The sequence below is a fragment of the Chlamydotis macqueenii genome, chromosome 1 (assembly GCF_036417535.1).
Source record: "Chlamydotis macqueenii isolate bChlMac1 chromosome 1, bChlMac1.mat, whole genome shotgun sequence".
NCBI classification, from domain to species: Eukaryota; Metazoa; Chordata; class Aves; order Otidiformes; family Otididae; genus Chlamydotis; species Chlamydotis macqueenii.
Window position 1 is genome coordinate 151,873,036 of NC_141556.1, and position 24,005 is coordinate 151,897,040.

The window sequence follows — 24,005 nt, forward strand, 5'->3', positions numbered from 1 at the left end:
AGTTTTTTTCTCCCATGTGAGCAACTGTATTTGCTGCTTGACAGATTCACACCTTCCATGATGGTATCTAAATCTGAAGTGACTGTCAGCAGCAGTGAGTCATTGGCTTTTTGCAGAACAACTGTTTCTGCTTCAGGTGGAAAATGGAAGAGAGATCCTTCTGCTGCTCAGTACAAAAAACAGTAACACCATCTTTGAAGCCTTTTCTTCAGAACTATTAAAGATGCAGATTACAACTGCCTATTATTCACATGAGATAAAGTTCTGATAGCTTTATTAATTTGGGGTTCTACCTTACTTCTTAAAAGAGTCTAAAGAAAGCAGCACTAGGATTTGAAAAGTTAGAATGCGAGTGGTAAGACTATGATGGTCCTACTACAATATTCCAAGTAACAAAATCCCATACATCCTCAATGAATTTCCGTTCTTGGCTTACCATCCTGATTAGTTTCTACCAGTCACATTAGTAATGAACCATCGGTTACATCTATGGTGTTCCCATAATGAAAGGCCTGCATGTATGTGTCCACAGAAGGCATACACACAAAGCTGTGGCCACACAGAGATAATGAAGCCAACAGGCGCTGCCAGAAAGAAGTGTGTTGCACAACAGGAATATATTTCTCTACAGCTGGCGATGCGCCAAGCCCACCTGTCTGCTGCAGTGTTTCAAAGCACCTCTTATGGGACACAGCAGAGGTGGGTTACACAGAGAGCTTGAGGAGCACAGGGAGAACACGTATTCCTTAATTATGTATTTTGGGCCAGGCCTAACATGAATTTACTGAATAAAAGAACTGGAAGTCAGACACCTTGGAAAGTCAGTGTCTGTGTTAGGCAGTGATAGTGTTGTCTAAAAAGCTGGGTCCATCACCCAGTGTGCAAAGAGCCAATTTGCACACAGAGTGGAGATATTTCATTTTATTACATATGCGCGCAGGTATGGGTGCCTGTCCCAAGACAGCACACCTTAAAGCTCTAAATTGTCTTTTATTGATACACAGAACATTAACATATTCAACTTTCTAATACATATGCCTTGTTATTTTATTGAATGATTGGTCAGGGTCTCTTCACCCAGCATGTAAGTTAGTATGCACGTTCAGTCTTGTTACTCTGCCTACTTCTTTTGAGTCGATGGCATGATTTGGGTAGAGGGTCCGTGAGTTGATGGCTATGGTAACCTCTGCTAGAATTACCTTTCCCCTAGTTTCTTCAGTAGTTTGGCAAACCTAAGCAGTTCTTCATGGGTTGCTGATGGAGCTAGTATTTTATAATTTTATGCTTCTTGCTTTTAGACAGGTCAGACAAAGGCACATTGTTTAAATTATGAATCTTTAACCAACATTATTCTGGCTTCAAACCATTAAGGACGGGGCTATAGAAAGGGTATCTATAGCAGCAGTTAACTTGGCTATTAATCTAAATTTTACATTTTTAATGTTATTGCAACAATAGGCCTGAGGAGCATTGGGAGCACGGCAGGCCAGCCATGCGCCTGCTGCCCCTGCGTCCTGCGCTGCCTGGCTGGCCAGAGCCTGAGACCTCCACAGGGGACCAGTGGTGCAGGGAGGATGTCGGTCGAGGATCTTCACACATTTTTCCAGATCTGCACTGATTTGTAACTCTTCTGTGTGGAACAGCTGCCGAGGTGCCCTGGCTCCCCAAGGCAGTGAACTACAGTGAGTGCAGCCACCCCACAGCTGCGCTCTCTGGGGAGGGATGAGTGAGCCTGATCTCCCTGGGATTTTGACAGACGGGTGAGAGGACGTTATCCAAAATTGCAAAGCTGTTGCTGAGTGGGAATTTTCAACTTCCATTTTTGGAAATTTGTAGGACTTTTTGGCCGGGCCTGGTGGGCATCGCAGGCCTCACAGCGGTGGCCTAGGCCTGGTCGTGGCCGCGTTGCCTCACAACGCCCGGGCATCCCTGGAGCTTTCTGTGCCCTCTCCCCCGGGGGTGTGCCAGGCCCGGCGGCTGCTCAGACCCCACACGGGGCGGCGGGAGGCGGTAGAGGGCCGGGGAGGGGCGGCGCCTCCCCCGGAACCTCTGGGCGGCGGCGGCGGCGCGGCGGAGCGTGTCCGTGGAGGCGCGCTCCGATGCCGCCCCGCGCGCAGGGGCATTGTGGGTGCTGGGCTGCCGCCGCTGCGGCTTTCGGCGGGTTCTGTTAAAATGGCGCCTTAGGCGGCGGCGGCCGGGGTGGGAGGTGTCGCCGGGTCTTTGCGCTGCTGAGCGAGGGGCGCCTCCTCTCTTCTGTAATCTCGCCGTGCTCTCCCCCCCCCCCCGCTTCATACCGCCGACTGCCTCCCGGGTGGCGATGGCGACTCCGGACCAAAAATCCCCCAACGTTTTGCTGCAGAACCTCTGCTGCCGCATCCTGGGCAAAAGCGAAGGTAACGGCTCTCTCCTCCCCACCCCATCCCTCGCCATTCCCCCCAGCGACAGCCGCTGGAGCCCGCGAGCGGGGGCGAGGAGAAGGGGGCTGCCCTGGGCGGGGGGGCGAGGGGGTGTCGGGGCGGGGTGGAGGGGTGCAGCCCCCTCGGTGGGGAGCGGGGGTGGGGGGGCGATCGGCCCAGGGCCTGCGGGCGGCTGTGCTGCCGGCCGGGCATGGCAGCGGTGCCGGGAGCCGGAGCTGCGGGCGGCGGGCTTGCGGCGCCTGCCTGTCCCCCACCCCCGGAGCTCTTGGCTGGATCTTTCTGTCTCTCCCCTCTTGTGGGGAGACGGGCTCCGCTCCCGGGGAGTTTTGGGGCAAAAGGCGGGCGTTCAGGGTTCTCCTCCTTCCACCGGTGTCTGCTCAAGCCGAGCAATTGACATCCGCTAGGTCCTCTACATTTTGCTGCTGCTGTGATACTCCAGCAAGGGAATGAATCTCTTGCCTGTTTGCATAAGTTTCTCTCTTTTGCAAGCAAGGCAAGGGCTCTGTTTTTAGTAGGCAATTGGAGGGTGGAAAGGAAGAGATGCATCTGCTAAGTCTCCTTTTTAAGTTGTTCTGTTTATAAGCATTGTTTACCGGACAAATTCATGCCATAGCTTTTGTTCCATCTGTTTTCTTACATGAGAGGTGGCTTTCTTTGTTATTAGTACTGGCTGCAAAGTCTTTTATGTGTTTGTTTTTTTTTTTTCTCCTTCCATGTCACTTTCTTCTGACAAGTCACTCCTGATTACCTTTAGGTATTTCCATGACAGTAACTAATAATTTTGAGTATTGACCTGTTGTAAAGAATTGCATTCAAACTGACTATAAGTGAATTATTGCCATCTTAGAAGTATAGAAAATGAGTGACAAGGTGCAGATATACTTGTTGTCTCTTTGTCTCAAACTTTATGTTTCCACCTATTGGAGACAGGTCCTCATGGTCTCACACACCATCCTTGTCTCTAAATTGGAAAGATACAGCTTTAATGGATAAGGAACTGGCTGGATGGCTGCATCCAAAGAGTTGCAGCCAGTGTCTCAGTGTCAAAATGGAGAACAGTAACAAGTGGTGTCCCTCAGGGGTCTGTACTGGGACTGATGCTGGTCAGTATCTTTATTAATAGACATAGATGGTGGGAGTGAGTCTGCCCTCAGCAAGTTTGCAGATGACGCTAAGCTGAGTGGTGCAGCTGATGCGCTTGAGGGAAAGGAGGCCATCCAGAGGGACCTTGACAGGCTTGAGATGTGGGCCCATGTGAACCTCATTAAATTCAACTAGGTCGAGTGTAAGGTCCAGTACCTGGGTCAGGGCAGTCCCCAGTATCAGTACAGACTAGGGGATGAAGGGATTGAGAGCAGCCCTGAGGAGAAGGACTTGGGTGTGCTGGTGGACGAGAAGCTCAACGTGAGGCAGCAACACGCCCTTGCAGCCCAGAAAGCCAACTGCATCCTGGGCTGCATCAGAAGAAGCATGGCCAGCAGGTCAAGGGAGGTGATTCTCCCTCTCTACTCTGCTCTGGTGAGACCCCACCTGGAGTACTGCATCCAGCTCTGGAGCCCCCAGCACGCGACCTGTTAGAGCAGATGCAGAAGAGGGCCTTGAAAAGGGTCAGAGGGCTGGAGCGCGCCTCTCCTGTGAGGACAGACTGAGAGGCTTGGGATTGTTCAGCCTGGCAAGGAGGAGGTTCTGTGGAGACCTTGTTGCAGCCTTTCAGTACTTAGAGAGCTTATAAGAATGTCAGAAAGAGACTTTTTACCAAGGCCTGTTGTGACAGAACAAGGGGCAATGGTTTTAAACTGAAAGGGGGTAGGTTTGATTGAACATAAGCAAGAACTTTTTTTACGATGAGAATGGTGATACACTGGAGCAGGTTGCCTGGAGAAGCTGTGGATGCCCCATCCCTGGAAGTGTTCAAGGCCAGGTTGGATGAGGCTTTGAGTGACCTGGTCTAGCAGAAGGTGTCCATGCCCAGGGCAGGACAGCTGGGACTAGATGTTCTTTGAAGTTCCCTTCCAACCCAAACCATTTTGTGATTCTGTGGTTCATCTGAGAAGCTTTGGAAGAGCTGGGGAGAAGTTGGAATCTCTGTCTTCGCTGAAATGTTAAGTGGAGACTCCTTCACAGAAACATTCTGTTGATCGGTTGAACTTGGTGATTTTAAGAGTTTTTTCCAACCTAAATGATTCTGTGATTCTATGATCGACAACTGTTGATTGCTGTGTTTTGTTTTGTTTTTTTTCCTCCAAAATCTTTTCCCTATCCATTGCATGCTTAAGTCTTGTGCAAGGCCATAAATTTCCCATTTCCAGAATTGTCAATCTGTAATAATTCTGGAATGGAAATTCCTGGTGTGACACTCTTATCAGCATGTGGTGAGTTTCTGTACTTCCCCTATATCCCTCAAATTAGTGGTAGCTTCTAAACTGTTTAATACCTCTTTTCTTTTTGTATAACCACACTTTTCTTTTAGCAACTGGTTTAATTCCACATTAAAGGTTATTTCACATCAGCCTGCAATTCTAAGGTGCTGTTTCTTGCCTTTAGTATTCCTTGGAAGCTTTTTCTAATACAATTGGTATATGTTTTTATTTAAGAGTACTTCAAACTTTTTTTCCTACCAAAAATTTCAAATTATTTTGCTAGTTCTGCTTCTGAAAAGAAAAAAAAAAGATAGAAAAAGTATTGTCTTGCTTTATTCTGGAGTGGAGGCCTCTGTGAGGACATTACTTCTATATTGCCTAATCCTGTTTTCTTCATGACTCTTTCTTAGATTTGAAAGGGACTGCAGTCTAAGCTCTAAGCTTGTTTCTTGGTACCGAGTGTCTTATCTAGGTCTGTGATACTTACAAAACTTAAACAGAGCATGAGAAGGAACCTCTGCATTTGTCAGTCAAGCTAGGAGTATTGAGGAGAGGTGGCTCACCTCTACTGATGTGTTTTCATTTAGCCTGCTTTTTGAAGCCATAGTTTCTGTACATCTCTGTCTTTTCAGACTGTATTAATAATAAGTTTATTTGCAAGCAGTATGTGTGAAAATATGGAAAAGAACGCTGATTTTTGTTATTTTTTTAATTAAATGTTGAACTTATTCCTGTACGCTGGGATTCTACTCATATAACTAGAATGTCATGTGTTTGTGACTCATGCAAGGGGAAATTTTGCCAAAATCATGGTAAGCTGCTGAATGCAACCTGTAGCCCACTACATCTATTCACTTGTGGGTTATGTGAGGACTTCTTTGAAGTAACAACTTTAAAAAAATAGTGTGGGTTGTCTGCCACGTTTACTGTCACCTGTGTTTTTATGCATGTGGCAGATAGGAAGCCCATTCCTAACCTACTCTATTCCTGTGCTGTGAGGGACTCCAGTACTGAAGGCTCGCCCTTCTAACATAAAACTTCTCTAGAAACAGCAACTGTAGTACATGTGTTACTTTGTCATCAGCTCAGCTGTTTTTAAAGTGCATAGAGACTGATAAATTAAAAACTCCAATGAAAGAAATCTCAGTCATGAAAGATGTGTATGGTGGTTGTTCCCCGCCCCAGTTTCTATGTCCAAGGAGCAAATAAAGACAGTAAGGGAATTTTGTTAGTACCAGCATCCTCTGTGTTGAGTTAGATACATGTGTCCCTAGGTGGTAAGGAAACCACCGGACAAGTTATTTGGCATCTGACTGGTTTTCGGGCTTGTAACTCTAATTTCCTTTCAGCACAGGATAAGTTTGAAATATGGTATTTGTGTGTGGTTAGTGGTCTGCATGCAGCTTCTCCCCTCTTTGTGTACTGATGAAGGTAGGCTGCTTTGTATATACATGTTCTTTTTCTTTTTGAAGCAAACTTTACAAGTATTATCAGTTTAGTCTTTGGTAAGGAATTTATGATGTTCAATTACTTCTACAGAGTTTAGGGGAAAAAGCTTAGATACTTAAGAGATTTTTAAATGTAATTAGATTTCTAGTAAAAATTAGTAACAAGAAGCTGAAACTAGGTACAAACAGCCATCTTTAACCATTTGTGTAGATAGCCTGCTGTGAATTTCTTAAAATCCTTGCTTTTGATATCTTCCTGGAATAAGTGCTTTAGTAAAATACAAGGTACTGATATAATTGGGTGAAATACAATGGGTAAATAATGGAAAGGGAGTTGAGATTTGAAGATCTAATGGTTCTTCCTGCCCATGCATTCCCTGAGTTCGTACTTAAGAAGGTTTGATCTACTTGGCTATGTTCCTTCTCAGCACTTGTGTTTTATTATGTTTGTGAGGAACCTATGGCTTCTGAAGTAGCTGAATGATTCCTTTTATGTAATGTCTGTATGGTAATAGTGCACTTACAGCTAATGTGGGATGAGTGGTCTTACTCTGCATTCGTGTCTACGTTCTGCGATTCCATGCCTGAAGTCTTCCATAAACCTGATGGAGCTTGTTGTCTGCTGGGGATTCTTTTGCTTCTGCCATGATGCCCTTAGAAAGCCTCCACCTTCCCCACTTGTTAAAGATTTATGTTGAAGTGAATTTGTGCTATGATGGAATGTGACTGCAGAGGCTCCCAGTGGTGGAGCTGGGAGCCTCTCTCTCTTCCCACTTTTTTGAGACCATCCACTAAGTAGATGGCTTGCTTAGTTTCCAAAATCAGTCAGCTGTGTAGACCTAGTTACTGTTTTTTTGCAAATAGCTCTGCTTCTGAGAAATTCATTGCAAGATATGCTGAGTTATGTGGAAGAACTCTATTTAAAATTAAAAAAAAAAAATCTACCTCAACTTTTTTTTGAGGATAGAACTAAGGTTTGTAAGCTCTTTGTTCCTGGGCGTTAGGTGGTTCTCTAGTAAGGGCTTAAAGCTAGCTTCCCATGGTGCTATGTGTCTGCAATCAGCCAGCTGCGGAGATCCTCAGTGTGCAGTTAGGGACCTCTGCACCCTGCAGTTGGAGCCATTGCTGAGCTCTTTCCTCCTCGTGTCCTCGCAGTGTCTAAGAACTAGTGTACTAGTTTTGCATTATCAATTTTTCTGTGTTAATCCAGGTTATCCATCTCACCTTTACCCTAATACCTGATCTTGTGGAGCGCTTGCCTGCCTGTACGGTAATTTCTGTGAGGACTTATATTTAAATCTTCAAGATTTCCATCCAGAAACTTTCACACATGTTTATTTGTGTGTCAGTCTTGCCATTAATATTCCCGTGTACTGCAGAACTGGAAGCACAGGTAGTCTTTTCAAAGCTGCAGTGTCAGAAGCAGATTGGAAGACACACAAATGGCAAAGTCCATGATTTTCTTTTATTATTTTGAGGTAAATCCCTATTCCAACATCATCAACCAAAAAAACCCCACCCAAACTTGTGGCAATGTATAGCCATCTTTGAGTCAATTCTAAAGAAATTAAATTCCAGATAGTTCCCAGAGACTTTGTACATATCTTTGCTGGATTTTGTCATTATCTCATCAGGTGACTAAAGACAATAAATGCACCTGATTTCTCATTGTGTGGATCTTGGTTCACTTGAATTTAATCTAAACTCCCGAAACCACAGGGAGCAACAGAGAGGAAACACAGCACTTACATCTTTTTTTGAAACACTGATATGAAACATTTTGTTCAGAAACCAAAGAACTTTTAAAAAAGTAAATAAATACAGTGAATACAGTATTGGTTACATGGAAAAACTGTGCATTGTGGTTAAGTGTAAAAAACCAAAATATAATGCTCTGGTTTTTATATTTTTCTCCAAGCATTAAGCTTACTGATAATCACAGTATAAATTGTAGCATTTACTGAAAAGCTAGCAGAAGCAGCTGAATGAGTAATGCTCAGTTGCTTAGACATAGCAGAATTATTTTTTTTTAGTAAATGAACTACATATTTTCTTATTCAAGACTCTTCCTAAGATAAACATACTGTGATATACTGGAAGATCATAAATGTACAGTAGACAAAGTTCATTCAGTAAAGTTAAATATGTTTTTATTTCCTGTGGATTTGTGTGGCAAGGCTTCAGTAAACCCTCTGTGTTCTTAGCTGCAATACTGCCAGCCTTGTACTTTCATTCTCTGTAGCTCTCTTCAGAAATCCCTCTTCCTTCATCTTCCAGGTCTCTGTTCCTTCATGCATTCTCACTATGGTCCAGGCAGAAGGCAGTGCCTGACATTGCTAATTCTGTGCTGGCAGACCAGAGGGAATACTTATCCACTGAGCTTTTGCTGCAGTCTCTCCTCCAGGGAGAATTGTTTGCATGTTTGTTCTGCAAAGTCCTCAGTTTCTATGAAACCTGTTTAACTTGGTATCCCTGAGAATTCTATTAAATTTGGGTTGGTTTTTTTTTTTAAAAAAAAAAAAATTAAAGGGCAATCTGTAAGGGATAGAGTGGTGCAGGTGGGCGTAGAAGTTAATTTCAGAACATAATTTTCCTTGGAAAACCAAGATAATGCATCTAATGATTGAGGAGGAACTGCAGGGGGAAGTTCTTGTGGCTTTGTTGTGGTTGGGTTGTGTGTGTATCTGTGTGTGTGGTGTTGTTTTTTTTTTTTTTTTAAGATGACATCTATTTATGTTTTCTTAATTGCTTCTTTCTTTTTTGATTTTTCTATAACTTATATTGAACTAGTTTACTGGAGGTCCATTCTCCTACTTTCAGTGGGTAATCAGTGAGGGAGTTTATTATTTAATCTAGATACATGTCATAAGCTATAGTCTATTTGGGTGTCAACCTTCTCCTGAGTTTAGTTCATCCTAAATGTTTGACCTGAAACTCTTTTAGCAATTTTATTTTCAATTTGTAGCCCGTGTTAAGTCACTATAACAACATGCCAAAAATATCTAAGAATTACTAGAAAAACCTAGGTCTTGCCTAACTGCTGCTAGGTACGCAGTTGAGGAATTAACGAACAATAAAACTCTTACTGTTGTTTGGGATAACTTAATGCCAGTATTTGACTTTAGTTGGCTTTGCAGAATACTTCTGGAAATCTTGAGTTGTTCTGTAATGACGTGCATTATACTTAAGAATTACTCCGAAATGTTTCCTCGTACTTAACGCTTCCCACCTGGTTCATCAGTTCAGTTTAAGCTGTCAATAGCTGAAGTATTAAATTATTTCATATTTGTTTTTTTTCAACTCCTTATTGCAAATGAAAGGTTGCTTAGTCTAACAGTAGAACTATTCTTTCTGGGAGGCATTGAAGTCGTGCAGATTTGTGACCTCACAAACAGTCTGTACATTGGCATTTTCTTTCCTGAAAGCAGAACGATACCCTTGCTCCTGTTGTAGGCCAATATTATCAAATACCGTTGAATATTAATGATTCTGTCTGAGCAGGCATTTTTCCTGATTGTGTGAAGTGCTGCTTTGTGGGAACTGGTTAATATTTGCTGGTGTACAGTTGTATTCTAGTAGATTAGGACCAGTGGGTGGCATTTACATCACAAGACAGTAAAAAATGGGCATTCAAAAAGAATATAACACATTCTGATTTCAAATTTCTCCTTTCTATAAATCTCTGGAGATTTTAATGCATTTAGTCAGTAATTGTCTCCTAGTATCTCCCAGATGATTTATTTCAATTGTAAACATTAGTTAATTTAAGAGATGATTCAATGCTTGAAATATTTCTGCTTCTAGTGGACCTTTATCCTGTTCTATTTTTCTGTTCCTTTTGTACATATTTGTCCAGGCCAGCATCCTTCCTTTTTCCTTGGCTGAACCATTGCTGCATTACTGTACAACTTTACCTGCAAGTTGACTGCTTAACTGACTAAATAAAACACGTGAGGAGTCTGATGCATGTGCACACAGAGTTGTTACATGCAAAACAGACTTAATATACAGAATTGCTTAGATTTTTTTTTTTTAAGTCAAAGTGTAAGGATTCAAGTGTCTGACACCATGCGTTTACATTCACTTTTTCTTATGTACCTTTCCCCTCATGTTATTACAGTTATTCCTATATGAGAAGTAGAAATTTATCCAGCATTTTGCACTTGTGAGGGTACTTGACAAGTCTATAGGTTTATCGTTTGATTGACTTTCAAATTAATAAATGGGAATGTGAGTATGCTGTGGAAGCATTAATACTGAGCTGGCTCTATCTCAGTGTTACCAGACTTCCCAGTCTTCCCAGGAAGAAGAGATACTTGCTCTAAAACAGTACTGTTCGGCAACAATATTAAAAATAGAATTATTGTATGATGAAGGAGCCGTGGAGGGAGGTCATTTGCTTGTGACCTCTCCATTAGTACCTGTATTATGTATTGGGATATGATGCCAGTATCTGTGAGCTAGCTTTGAACCGCCACTGTTTTGTTTGTGTGAGGAAAGATCCACAAGTACGATAATTCAGTTTTGGTGCCTGGTGAGAGAGCGTGCGTGGTGAACATGGCTGTATTGTTCCTGTGTGTGAGCTAAGTTGCATGACTTGGTTGCCAAGTCCCACAGCATTTCAGTCTGTGGAGAAGGGCAGGGCCAGCTGAAGTGTGCTAATACGCTCTAGTAAGTGGTCAGCCCAACATTTCTCTTCTGTCAGCACAGAATAGGAAAGACTTATTCAGAAATTTAAGTGCAGGTATTTTGCAGAGTGTATACAGGTGAGTGTGTTTGAAGTATAGCACTGATAATACGCCTGTGGGTAAACTGGACTCTACTGCCCTCTGGTTAGAAGTGTGTCTAAGGATTGTAGTATAACATTATCTCGTCTAAGCCAGGTACGTTTATATTGGATTCAGCCATAGCAATTTAATCTCATGTCTAACTTTTTTTTTTTTCAATTTAATAGAACTTTAACAGTCTGATTAACTGAGAGAGTTTTCCTTTTTCCTTTCAGCTGATGCAGCCCAACAGTTTCAATATGCAGTGAGAGTTATTGGAAGCAATTTTGCTCCCACTGTTGAACGGGATGAATTTCTTGTAGCGGAGAAAATCAAGAAAGAACGTAAGTGCATCTTTGTTTCTTTCTTAGAAATAGGAATGGAAGTTCTTCAGGAAGTTATTTGATCAGTTTATTCCTTTGAAAATGGGACAGCTTTGCCTCGCAGATGAGGCAAACAACTCTAATGTGTTATTAGTGCTCACCCCCTGAAAGTCTCATGATGAAAATTCTATTAATTCCCTAGGCAGTATTCCTGAGTGGCTATTTGTGTTCACAGCTCAGATTTTTCTGAATGCTCAGTTCAGACTTCCCTTGCTGCCATTTACTTTGTATCTTAGCAACCATGAAAATGAAGAATAATTAATATTGCACTCCTTTCGCTTTAATAGTACTCAGACTTTATTAATTTGTAGCTGTTTTTAAAAGACTCGTATTTTTGTGATGTGCCCTTTAGAAATAGTACACTTCACACAGGTGCTCATGAAGTTAATTCTGCCAAACTTCCTGAATGGGCATCCTGGGAACTGGTGGAATTGTTTGTGACTTACCTGATATTTCTTGCCTTCAGTTTCTCTACAAGTTTATCTGCAACCACCTTCTCAAACCCAAAATGTTAGACCATGACAGTGTAAGTTACATTGCAGTTACATTCCATTGTGCTCTATGCTGCTATGAGTCAAGTGTTGGCACTGTGTGAATCCAGTGGGGATGTGATGTGTTCTTCTTGAAAAGCCAAGTATTGCTTTCAGCAAATTATCTACTCTACGGTACAATGTCCAGAAACAATTACTTGAAGTATGCTAATTAAATTAAAGCTTCATATTTGAGCTTTGAATATGCAGTCAGGGAGATTGAATTAAGGTAACTGATGTTGGTGGTTGTAACTGTTTTAAAGTACATGTGTATTTTTTTGCTAAAGCAGCGCTTCCATGACTTGCTGATAGGCAAATAAGCCCATCAGAATTTCTCTAGATGCAACTCCAAAACACTGGAATATACAGTATACACTTTCTGCATGATGAGTTTCTACATGCTTTGGCTACTACTAGACAGCACAGCATATATTCTTTGGGACTATTGCCAGGTGTTTTGAAGAGTGCTATCTCCCTCATCTTCCTTTTCCTCAACTTCAGCTTGTAGTTAGTGATGCCGATGTTAGTGGTCATGCAGCAAATGACCGGATATATCTTTCCAACTTTACATTTATTTTGAGGTTACAGTCCAGGAAGTGACTTATTTGGCAAACTGTACTTAGCAGTGGTTTTTGGTAGTTAACACTTATAACAGTTAACAGCAATTTTTTTTTTTATTAAGGTTTCTTCGGATGTTCTGTGTTTTATCTTTTTTTTTTTTTTTTTTACAACATGGCTAATTATAATGTAACATGGCTTTTCTGAAGACATCTTAAAAGCTTGAAGATGGTTTTTCTCTGAGCAAAGACTTCTGTTATGTTACAGGCAGTGATTGAGATAATATATTAAGAAAAATAACAAAAGTTGTGTGACCTTGGAATTCTGCTTGACTCTGAGCCAATGACATTACTAGTTTTGTTTCTTGCTTTTTTTGCCTAAGATAGGAACAATTACACTTAATTTTGTGAAGGACTTTATAGCCTTCTTTAAACAATATCTACTTTCAGTTATGTTTTAGTTCCCTAAACTTACAAAATGACAGACTAGACCTTAAAAGGGCACTTATTTAGAAGGTGTGTTTTTATTGCTCTAAGAAAAACAGGTACTTACATTGCATCACTTCTGATATGTTCCAGGGCTGGAATGCAGATAACATGAAGAGACAAAACTGTATGAGTAAATGGAGTGAGAGTTAAGCATCATTATGCTTTCTGGGGTACATTTTCCAGTTTACCACAAAGACGTAATTTCAGACATGACTATTATACTTCTTTAAATAGTTTAATCTATATTTCTTTTTTTTTTTTTTTTTAAATAGTTGTGCGACAAAGAAGGGAAGCAGATGCTGCTTTGTTTTCAGAACTCTACAGAAAACTCGGTTCACAGGTAGTGTAATCAATGTATAAAGAAACTGAAAGCACACATATGCATCCTTCTGATGTTATAGGGTTGTTTTGGAGAGCGCTCGGGTCATTAACAATATTTTTACTGAGAGAATGGTTGAATACTGGAACAGATTGCCCTGGAAAGTTGTAAAGTTTCCCTCCTTGGAGACAGTCAAAACCTGCCTGGACGTGGTCATGGGCAACCTGCTGTAGATGACCCTGCTTTGAGCAGGGGGTTGGATTAGATAATCTTCAGAGGTGCCTTCCAATCTCAACTATTTCGTAATTTTTGTGAAAAATTTTACAAGTTCCTTTTTTTTTTTTTTTTTTTTTACTATGAGCTGTTTTCTATTAATTAGAAATTAATTTGGATTTAGTTGTAAATCAGAAGAGAATAAAGGATATATTTCTAGTTTGCGTACAGTTACATGAAGGGGCACTCATATGAAGGAAAGAACTGTAGAAATAGAAGTGTTCAATTTTTTTTGTATGTAAAACTGATGAACTTTCTCATTGTCATTTATTTTACAGCAATGCCTTGCCAAGTATATTGATTTTATTAATCTACGGTTTAAACAGTCCTCGTGCTTCTGAATTTTTAAGTGCTCCAGGTCTTTAATGTTGGAGGTTAAAGGTTTGCTGACTTTGATGGTTCTGCTAACAGCAGTGTTAATCAAAATGCGTGTTGATACTCTAGCAAAAGATGTTAGTCTATAGAAAGCCCACAATGCAGGAAGGTGGATCAGGTGAAGACGGAAAGATGCAAGGATAGAAATTTAGCTGAGGTGGGTGACTGCTGCTGGTCTGTTCTGGATTCTCCATAAAACTGAGTGTTTAGCAAGGTAGAATACGGTGGGCAGTAATAAAATAAGATTCCTATTTGTCATTTGCACATACTTGGTTTTTGACAATCAATATTAGTTAATGAGAAAATAATAATTTCTATGTGACAGAAAATTTGTCCTTATTTTGCTGTTTGTATGTGGGAGAACTGTTTTTCTCGGTTCTTCTGCTTTTTATTAATGAATTTATGTATAGATCATGTCTGATAATTCTAAGATGTTAAGATTACAAAAAAGTGATGGTGTTGAGAGTATAACTAGTCAGAACTTGATTCTGCCTCTCCCCTCATCTGTACTTAATTTATTAGTTTGCTAGTGCTTGAAGCTGAAGTTACTGTCTAACTCTTCCTGTATTCCTTGTCGTGTGCATTTGTGTATTATTTGCATTTTGCTGCCTGCTCAGATGCTTAAGGTTCCTTTAACCTTCTGTCTTTTTTTTCCTGTGCTAGCATCTTGTGTACGTGAAATGGTATCATCTGAATACTACCTTCTTTAAAATTCACTCTACGAATTATTATTCAATGTGCTTTTAGGTTTATTACTGGTAGTTGACAATCATTTGTTTTCCACATGAGCTTAGGGAAGGGCACAGAAGGAATATGCATTTTTCTGAATCAGTGAGACTTTTTCTTCCTCCAGCAATTCTCTTGAAAGCAACTAGGAGAAAGAAAAAAGCGTGTGTGAATCTGTTTTAACTTCATTTCATCCATTTCTCTAAAAAGAAAAGGTCAGTGCTTATTTTAGTGGCAGCTTGCTGGCTGAGCAAACTGTGCTTCTTGAGGCACTTAGGCTTATTGTGTCCTGGCCAGTAGAAGAAGCAGTAATGTTGCTGCTCCTTCAGCAGTTGTTGGTGGGTTATTTGATTAGTTATTGCAGAAGATACAATACTTCTACTTTTTTGCTTGTTGTTAAGATCAAAGCAGAATATAATAGACTTCTGCTCTGTGTAATAATGTGGAATGTCTCCTTCTACTCCTATAATAATATAGAGTTTTTGTAGGTTTGGTTAGTGTCCTAAAGTGTCCTTCAAGGCTGTGTCCTGAACAAAGAAATGTTCTATGGCCAAAATCCTCATACTATCTGACATATACACACAAAATGTGTCATTTGCAGAGGAACAGGAAAAAGATAAAAGGTTGAGAATGAAAATGTGTTTAAAAACCAGAATTTCGAAGTGACCTTGAAAGTGCTTTTTTGCAAGATTGGTAGCACTGAATTACATGGAATCTTTGTTGAATCTGGTGTGACCAGAGTTTTCTTTATATTCAACATTACTTAGTATTCCAGACCATAGCCTGATCAATACTGTGAGGGAACTTGTATGAGTTTCTTTGACTTACTCCACTGCTTAATCTCCATGATAAGGTTCTAGGTCCTTAATTGATTCAGGTGCAAGCGTTAGTGTCACACAACTGTGGAGTAATATATCTAGAAACGTACGTGTATCTACAATAAAACATTTTAATATTTGCCATAACTCTTCTCTTCAAAAGTGTTCTTTTTCTGACTTGGGCTTTAGCATTGTTCTGTCTTCTGCTGGTAAGCTTTCCTCTGAGATCTAAAGCTGCTGAGAGTGTTATTCTGGCAGTCTCTATGTATCTGTCGATTGATCTGTTTACGAGAGACTATATTGCATGTTCCTCAAGTTTCATGTTTCTATCTTAGGCTGTGAAAATTTCGTTAGCTCTCTTAGATGGCATTTAAAGTAATAAAAGTTGAAACCCGCAAACTTTTGAAGCTTCCCTGTAAAGGAGAGTGAGGGAGAAAGTGGAGATAAGGTACTTCTTTACTTCTTCACCTTTAGGTTAGAGTTGTATCCACGTCTGTGATGTTTTAAATGGTAAGAGTGTGTGGGAATGCTGGTGAAAGTTCAGCTCTATATAAACATCTTTTTTACTAGCTCTGAATTCTAACTTAAGTGTACTTGCTGATGTTAGAGGAGGCAAGTTCATTATTTGAACACAGCAGAGAAAATTAATAAAATCAGCAATACAGAGGCTGCACTGCGCCTTCCCAGTTTATCAGGAGCATGACTCTGTGGAAAATTGATTTGTATGTGTACATGTTAGTAGGCTCGATAATCCATTATTATTAAGAGTTAAAACAAACTAATTTCTGTTTGTCCTAATCTTTTTTTAAAGGGCATTTTAAAAAACAAATGGTCAATACTCTACCTCCTGCTTAGCCTTAGTGAAGATCCACGCAAGCAGTCTAACAAGGTAGGTCAGGAGATCTTTTGTTACTTCTGAGAAATAGTAAATGTGTGTCACTATCTTAGATGTCATTAAGACTCACTATCCAGACTTAACCAACACCTCAGGTTGTGTTTGTGTGTGAGTCTGAAAGGAAGAACACACTTGACACAAGTGTCTGCAATTTTGATTATTTCTAATGGCAGTTCGCAGGCAAAAAATAAGCTATATTGCTAAAACTACTTTTGCTCACTGTAAGGGAGTTGCTTTTTTGTCATAATAATTGTAACAACAAATTTTTATTTGCATAAACATGGTCTTCAGTTCGTTTTTGCATTCTTGAATATTACACTGCTGTTAACTAAAGACATGACTTAAAGCAACTCACAGATCTTTTATTTTTATTCCTCCCTTTTCAAATCCTCTCCTTTTCAGGTATCAAATTATGCCACACTTTTTGCTCAAGCATTGCCACGGGATGCTCACTCAACCCCTTATTACTATGCCAGGCCTCAAAGCCTTCCATTGAATTACCAAGACCGCAGTGCGCAATCTGCCCAGAGTTCTGGCAGCATGGGGAGCAGTGGGATCAGCAGCATCAGCCTGTATGCCCTGAATGGGCCAACGCCGACTCCACAATCACTCCTTCCAGGGTAAATTAAACTGTTTTACCTTACAAATGATTTTGGAGAAGACTAGACATGATCTGTTGCTGTTTTTCTTGCTTGCTTTCTTGCTTGCTTTATTCTCTTTCCCTCACCCTCCCCAATTGTATGTTATTGGAAATGCCACTGTAGGCGCATAGAAACTGCGTTCATGCATACATGCTCAAAATCTGAGCCCAGGAGCTGGATCCTATACACCTTCATCCCACCTTATGGGACAGAGTTCACTCTCAGTGACTTTGCAGATGATACAGAACTGGGAGGAGTTGTTGATAAAATGGATGATTCATCTGCTGTTCAGAGGGACCTCGACAGGCTCCAGAAATGTGCTGACAGGAACTTTCTGAAGTTCAGTAGAGCCCTGGACCTGGGGAGGAGTAATCCCATGCACCAGTGCACCCTGGGGGCTGACTGGCTGCAAAGGAGCTTTGCAGAAAGGGCCCTGGAGTTGCTGGTAGGCACCAAGTTGAACCTGAATGTGCTATGTATGGTAGAGAAGGCCAACAGCCTCCTGGGCTGCATTAGGAAGAGCATCACCAGGAGGCTGAGGGAGGTAAACCTTCCTCTGCTTGGTACTGGTGAGGAGACATCTGAAATACTGAGTCCGGTGTTGAATTCTGGTTGAGGAGTTAAAAATGCTAAGCACAACAGAGTTGCTCTGTCTTGCAGTCTGTGTTCTTGTTCACTAGCTACAATCATATAAGTATGATGCGTGACCATCCTATGAGTCATGATGTGGCAATTGAGAAAGACATTCCTCCACTCCTTTTACATGGATGTTTGTGCTGCAAGCTTGTTCCATCTCTCCCTGCAACTGTGCTCTCACAGCTTTATGGATTTTAAAAAAAAATTTTTTTATATTTCCAAATATTTACATTCAGTTGTGGGAGGATAGAGGAATGGTCAGCAGCAAAAATCCCGTGCAATTATTTTCAACTTTTATGTTTCATCTTCATGGTACAGAAATAATCAGGAAGTTAGCTTCTAGTCTTAACATTTTTCATGTTTAAGGCTATTTTTGTGGGAAGAATTTACAAGTTTGAGAGGGAGGGAAATTGGAGCTTGTCTAGATGCTCCTTTCTCGATCACATCTTCAGGCACTTGATACAATCCTGAACAGTAGAGTAGCAGGAAAGTGAACTTCCTCCTCCTTCCTTTCCTTTAATTCTTGGGCATGTAACTACAGTTTCAAATAATAATTAAACTTAAATATTTGTTGTTTAGTATGACTGTTTATTATACTTGACTTAACTTTTAATCCATTTTAGCATATCTACATAGCTCAGTGTAAATTAAGTAATCCTTTGATATGAGATCATATTTGTTAAATTTGTACCTCCTCTCTTTTCTACAGCTTTTTTTTTTTTTTTGAAAGCATAGGCTTATAGGAAGTGTTAAATTGCTTGTATGTTCTGCACCCTTTTTTAAGGTTCCTTTACTAAAAACAAAACAAAACAAAACAACCCAAAAAACCAAACAACCGTACAAACAAAACATCCACAAAAAACCAAACTCAACCTTGGTGCATTTTTCAAAATTTGCATACCCCAAACCAGGTAATGTGTATAGAATCAATGTTTTTAAAGATGTTTCTTCCTTTTGTCCTTCTAGACAATCCTATCAAGCTCAAGGTGTTGGAGATTGCCTCCGTCAGCAATTAGGATCACGTCTTGCATGGACTCTAACTGCAAGCCAGCCTTCTTTACAAAGCGCTACCTCAAAAGGCTTTTCAAATACTGCCTCCCGTGGTGTGCCAAGGTCAAGGCGAGAAGGGGATTCAAGTGGTGAGCAAAGATGCGTTTGTTAAAGATAACTTTTTACGATTGTTATCTATATCCTCCATTATTTTTTTAATGATTTTGAAATAATTTCATAGCATGTTAAATTTTTTTGAGGAGTGTTTTGCTAGAGCTATGTACTTGATAGAATGACAGAAGCAAATATGCAAGACTAGTATATTTGGCCACAATCTCTTCATCTGGTTGTTAATTTATTTTTGCGATGATTTATTTTATAATGTATTCTGGTCTTAAAAGACTGACTTAATTGCAGTGTTTGTCATAATAAAGTGGTTGTGGTTTGTGAGTAATCATCATACTTTTGATGATCAGAAGATGCTACTGCTTTTAGAAAGTCAGAAAAAGAGCTCAATGAATAGAACTTGTTGAGATAGACTCATCCATTTGTGATTCTGTCTTTTAAAACTTGGAAATGTGCGCTGGAATATAGAGCTTTTAAAACTATTTTTTCTTTAAATTAGACCACTCTTTACGGTGGTTGTATTTAGAGCAATTGACATAACATGTCAATAAAATAAAAAAATAGATAAGTATTACTGACTTATTTACTTGATTAGGTGGCTGTAAACTTTAAACTGCCTAGAGAATCTAGTCTGAATTTACACAAGTGTACTTAAGGAGAAATTGTTTAACAGATGATCTCTGTGACAATTGTGTAGGTTCCAACCCACTTTACTTTTACAGTAAAAGTGGGAGACTTCTGAATAAGAGAGCTAATGGCAGATATTGTCATCCCTACAGTGCTGTTACTCTCTGGCAAAGAAAGATGAGAGATGTAGGTTTTTATGTTTGGGTTTTTTTTTAATAACTCCTGTATAAAGAAGCTGGGTAGTTAGAAGCTAAAATATAGGCTGTCTGCTGGCCCCTGCATCCTTAGGAATAACAGTGCACAAAGCAACAGCTTATAGACCAGAGTTGTGCTGATATATCTGAGGGCAGCATTTGTCACTTAGAATATAATTAACAATACTGTTGATGTGCAAGAGGACATACGTGTGTGTGTGTGTGTATATATATATATAAAATTTATAAATATATATTATTTTATATACATGATAAATTTAATATATATAAGTGTATAAAATATTTAAAATACATAAAATATAGCACTACCTCTTATTTTTGTTGTACTAATTGCCTTAAAGAGGGGTACAGACTTTGTTCATTCAGTAAGGCAGCAGCTGTGACTCTTGAATCTTACGTGGGATGGGTATAAGGACTTACAGTTGTCCTAAATGTACTAACTTGAAATAGAACTGCATTCAGGATATAAAAGGCTGTTTTTGAGAAGATATAATTCTACGAACATGAAATTCTTCTGACTAACTAAACTTTTTTTTTTTTTTTTTCCCTTTTAAAGTTGGTTGCTGTTATTTGGAGTTTTCTTACTGCTACACTTTCACAGAAAGTATAATCAGGAGCATTGTATGGCTGATATTAATGCCTGTTGTATTATTTACCAATTAGAGAATCATGCACTTGAATCTTCTACCATTTCACTAAGAGTTCCTAAACAGAATAGATGTTCTCATGCACATCTTAGTATTATGAGGGGAGCCTGAGTTTTAAACAGCATTTTGAAGTGATGGCTACTTTTGCCAAAATAAGAATAGAATTTATTTTTTGTTGGTTTTATTCTGGGAAAGTGGATTGTTGGGGAGGCAAACTGATGAAAGTGAGTGCTGTCAAATTTGGGAGAAGCATGTTGTAGCATCTCAGTTTCTGGATAGTTATTGTTGGAATTGTTTCATTCTTGACATCTTAAGTGACGTTAACAAAAGCAGATGGTGGCGTTTTGGCCATAGAAGGAGGGAGTAGTTGCAGTGGCCAGCGCATCACCTTTTTCAGTCTGCTGTTTCCTTTAAATTAATATATATCCTAAATCTCAAACATAATTTAGCCTCTAACTAGAGATATGAACCAGGAGCAACCTGTATCCTGCAGTAGCAAAAGCTTTACTAAATCAAATTTATATCTGTCTTCAGAAACAGCGTTTAAACTTTTCTGTTTGCCAGCTCTATAGCTGTTACGCAGCTGGCAGTCTGGTTTTGATCAATCTTTTCACCGAGCAATGGCATATGTGTTTGAAAGCCAATTTTAAAGAAGCAGCTCTTTCTTCTGGCTTAACTCTTTTGTTTTCCTAGCTGAAAGTAGAAGAGATTATTCTGTGAGTCCCATTTAACAACTTCAGCTGTTTGTTTGAAGAAGGGTGAAGTTGTTATGAACCAGAACTTACACTGGTGATTGAATCAGAAAAGATAACAACTTTAAGAACTGGCTGAAGTATTGGTTAAAATACAACATGCCCGGTGTCATGCAAGCTGACCTACTCTGAGAAAATCCCAGGTATCTGTAGAGGCAGGTAAAGGGAAATCTTGGCTTTCCTGTCAGGTTGTTGAAAGAACTTAAAACATTTATTTACAGGCTATAAACACAGGCTTTCTCTCCTTTTTTTTTTTTTTGTCTATGCTTCTAAATAGCTTTTTGAAGTTGTAATAAAAAAAAAAAATCTAAGTACTGGTTGTTTTGTTGTTTTTGTTTTTTTTTTTTTTCATTCTAGGCTCTGTTGAAATAACCGAAGCAAACCTTGTAAGAGATGTTTTGTATGTCTTCCAGGGAATAGATGGCAAAAACATCAAAATGTGCAATTCTGAAAATTGCTATAAAGTGGAGGGAAAGGTACTGTATTTTGACTTGTATTTCATATGTGAGCAGAGAGGTACATAGGGGAAAAATATGTTTAAAAAGTGAAAATATTAAAATATTATCACAAGTCTTTACTCCCCTCCCTAGCTTTGTGTTTTTTGGGGGGTTTTTTTTGGTTGTTTTTTTTTTTTTGTAATACAACAGAGTAGTTTCAACTGTACTCACTTAAAATTAATTGGGTAGATTAGGTCCCCGAAAGAAACTGTAACATTTCACAAGATGTGACTTGACTTCCAGCTATTAAGCCAGTACAGAGAATCCTAAATGATGGCTTAATCTGGGGATTTTTGTCATAATTTCCCCTCCCCAGTGTGTAAGAATGAATATAAAGCAGATGCAGGCTTTTGACTACATTATTATTGGATTAAATTTAACAGCCTGAGATGTGGGATGGATGCTAGCCACTTGATGTTATGGGCTTGATTACAGCTTACAAGTGATCAGATGGGATCATGCAGATCACCCAAGAAAGGACTGGTGACAGATCTGAAGAGAGTGCTTTCAACTCCTGTTATTGATAGGAAATCCAGCTGACAGAGATTTGAAGGAAGCTGTCAAGTAGAGGGCAGAGGAACAAGAGAGAAGCCTGAGAGAGAGCAGATCTCGCTTTAAGATGTTAAGCATATTTGAAATGTGGGAAAAAAAAAAACCAAAACAAGAGGGAGATTGGGTTAGCTAAGTAAAGAAAAAAAGAAATGGCACTAGTTGCTCTAGCATCTTCTCCTTATTCAATATTTAGATGGTACTACATCACAGTTCAGTTTCAGCTTGCTAAATTATTTTCATGTTCTTTTTCAAAAGGAAAGACAGTGCTTCCAATTTTTCACTTGCTTTAAGAACTTTATACTATGACAATGTGACCTAGTCCTGAAATGATAAGGAATTGATTTTGGGCCATTTCATGTGCCAAGAGCACAGTAGACTACTTATCTTAATGTTGATAACTTCCTTTTCTCCATGATAAAAGCAAAATGTGAAATGTATAATTGTTCCCCCTGTAACTTTACAATGACATTTAGTGCTGCTTAGTGGAGGGAAGAATTGAAAACTTATATCTTGTTAAATCTTGTTAATAAACAGATTCTTAAGGACATCATCTTCTTCACCTGTAGAAGATGCAAAGCTTGTAATTCCTCAACACCTACACTGAGTTAATTATGTTCCATATGTAAGTTAGATTAAGTATGGCAAAGGAAAGGTAGCATAATACTTATTTCTAGAGGAACGTGGGGGAAACTTAATCAGTGATAGCAAAATTACAATATGGTTTTCATTAGTTTTTCTGTGTTGTTTTCATATCAAATAGTCTAGTTTGAGGTGGAAAACTATTTTAGTTTGGACTCCTAATTCTGCTAATACAGGGAGTTTGATTATTCAGATGATTTGTGGTCAGTAATGCTTTTTACTAAGAACTTTGTGTCTTCAGTTATTTTGTGAAGTCAATTGTCTTCTGTCCTTCTTCATTATTGTCACTTGTGCTGAGCTACTGGAGCCAGTGAAGGTGAAATTATTTAACTGACCAGAGCTGCAGCTGGAACTTTTTGTGATGAACAAGGAGGACCAAGATCATACCTCTTGTAGCTGTGTTGGCTGCATGTTAGGCAAAAAAGCAGTCAAAGCATGGAGATTTCCCTCAGCTGCGCAAAGAAAATGTCATTGTACAGTCTGTTTTTCCCAGAAAGGAACACACTTTCCAAGCTGTTATTCTTGCCTGAGTGTTTTGTAATGTCAACATTAATACTAGGTCTGTTCGTGACATTCAGCACTGTATAAGCTAGCAGCTTCTGATTTGATGTAAGGGATACAAATGTAATAACACTAAGCCAATTTTGCTTGTTCCTCATTCGATTCCAGCGGATGTGTATTGTACTTAATGCGTGCCAACCACTCTGTAGTTGCAGAATTCTAAATAGTTCTTAAGTCATCGCTTTGATTTTAGCAGCGAGCAGAGTTTCTGTGTCCAATTGTGCTGCTTTAGGCTGGAATTTATCCTATAGAAGTTGTTCAAGAAGTTAAAGCTCTGCCTGTATATCTAAACAAGAGGGCCAGGGACTGAACTCTGGTCTTACAACCAATTGCTGCCGCCTGGTTCAAGCCACACTGCTGTGGCTAACACACTGTAGCTGATTTTTATATTAGAGAATGCCTGTACTGCTAACAAAAAGGCTTAATGAATTACCTTGATTTCTAGTTCTTTGGCAATCTGTTCAGCTTGTTAATGCACTTCCTTGCTTTGGTTTGGACTGTTCCAGCTGGCTCTCTGAGTTAAGATTGCCTGTAGAGATGGGATAAGCCCAGTCAGTGTGGGAAAAAGTCAGTCTCTGCCTCTTGGCATAATATATCAGTCAGATTGCTTGTTTTTCTTTGCCCAGTAAAATTTTGAGAACTTGATGATGGTGTTCTTGGGTAATGTGACAAAGTGTGGTAGAAGTAAATCTCAAGTAGGAACAAGAGGAACTGTGTCTTATGTATTGTTAGTTTAAAGGAAGAAATGTGCTGATTCAGGTGAAAA

At 39.6% G+C, this 24,005-nt stretch overlaps 1 protein-coding gene across 1 annotated transcript in view; it reads left to right on the forward strand.

The window, feature by feature from the left end:
* The first annotated feature begins 2,129 nt into the window (after positions 1-2,129).
* The window catches only part of TUBGCP3 (tubulin gamma complex component 3), a 50,116-nt gene continuing 28,240 nt past the window's right edge, over positions 2,130-24,005 (forward strand). The window contains exons 1-7 of the mRNA XM_086770367.1: positions 2,130-2,393; positions 11,228-11,335; positions 13,223-13,290; positions 16,273-16,350; positions 16,759-16,976; positions 18,600-18,772; positions 21,348-21,466. Coding sequence (XP_086626493.1) covers positions 2,318-2,393; positions 11,228-11,335; positions 13,223-13,290; positions 16,273-16,350; positions 16,759-16,976; positions 18,600-18,772; positions 21,348-21,466 — 840 coding nt within the window. The 5' untranslated portion in view covers positions 2,130-2,317. The remainder of the gene's footprint in view (positions 2,394-11,227; positions 11,336-13,222; positions 13,291-16,272; positions 16,351-16,758; positions 16,977-18,599; positions 18,773-21,347; positions 21,467-24,005) is intronic.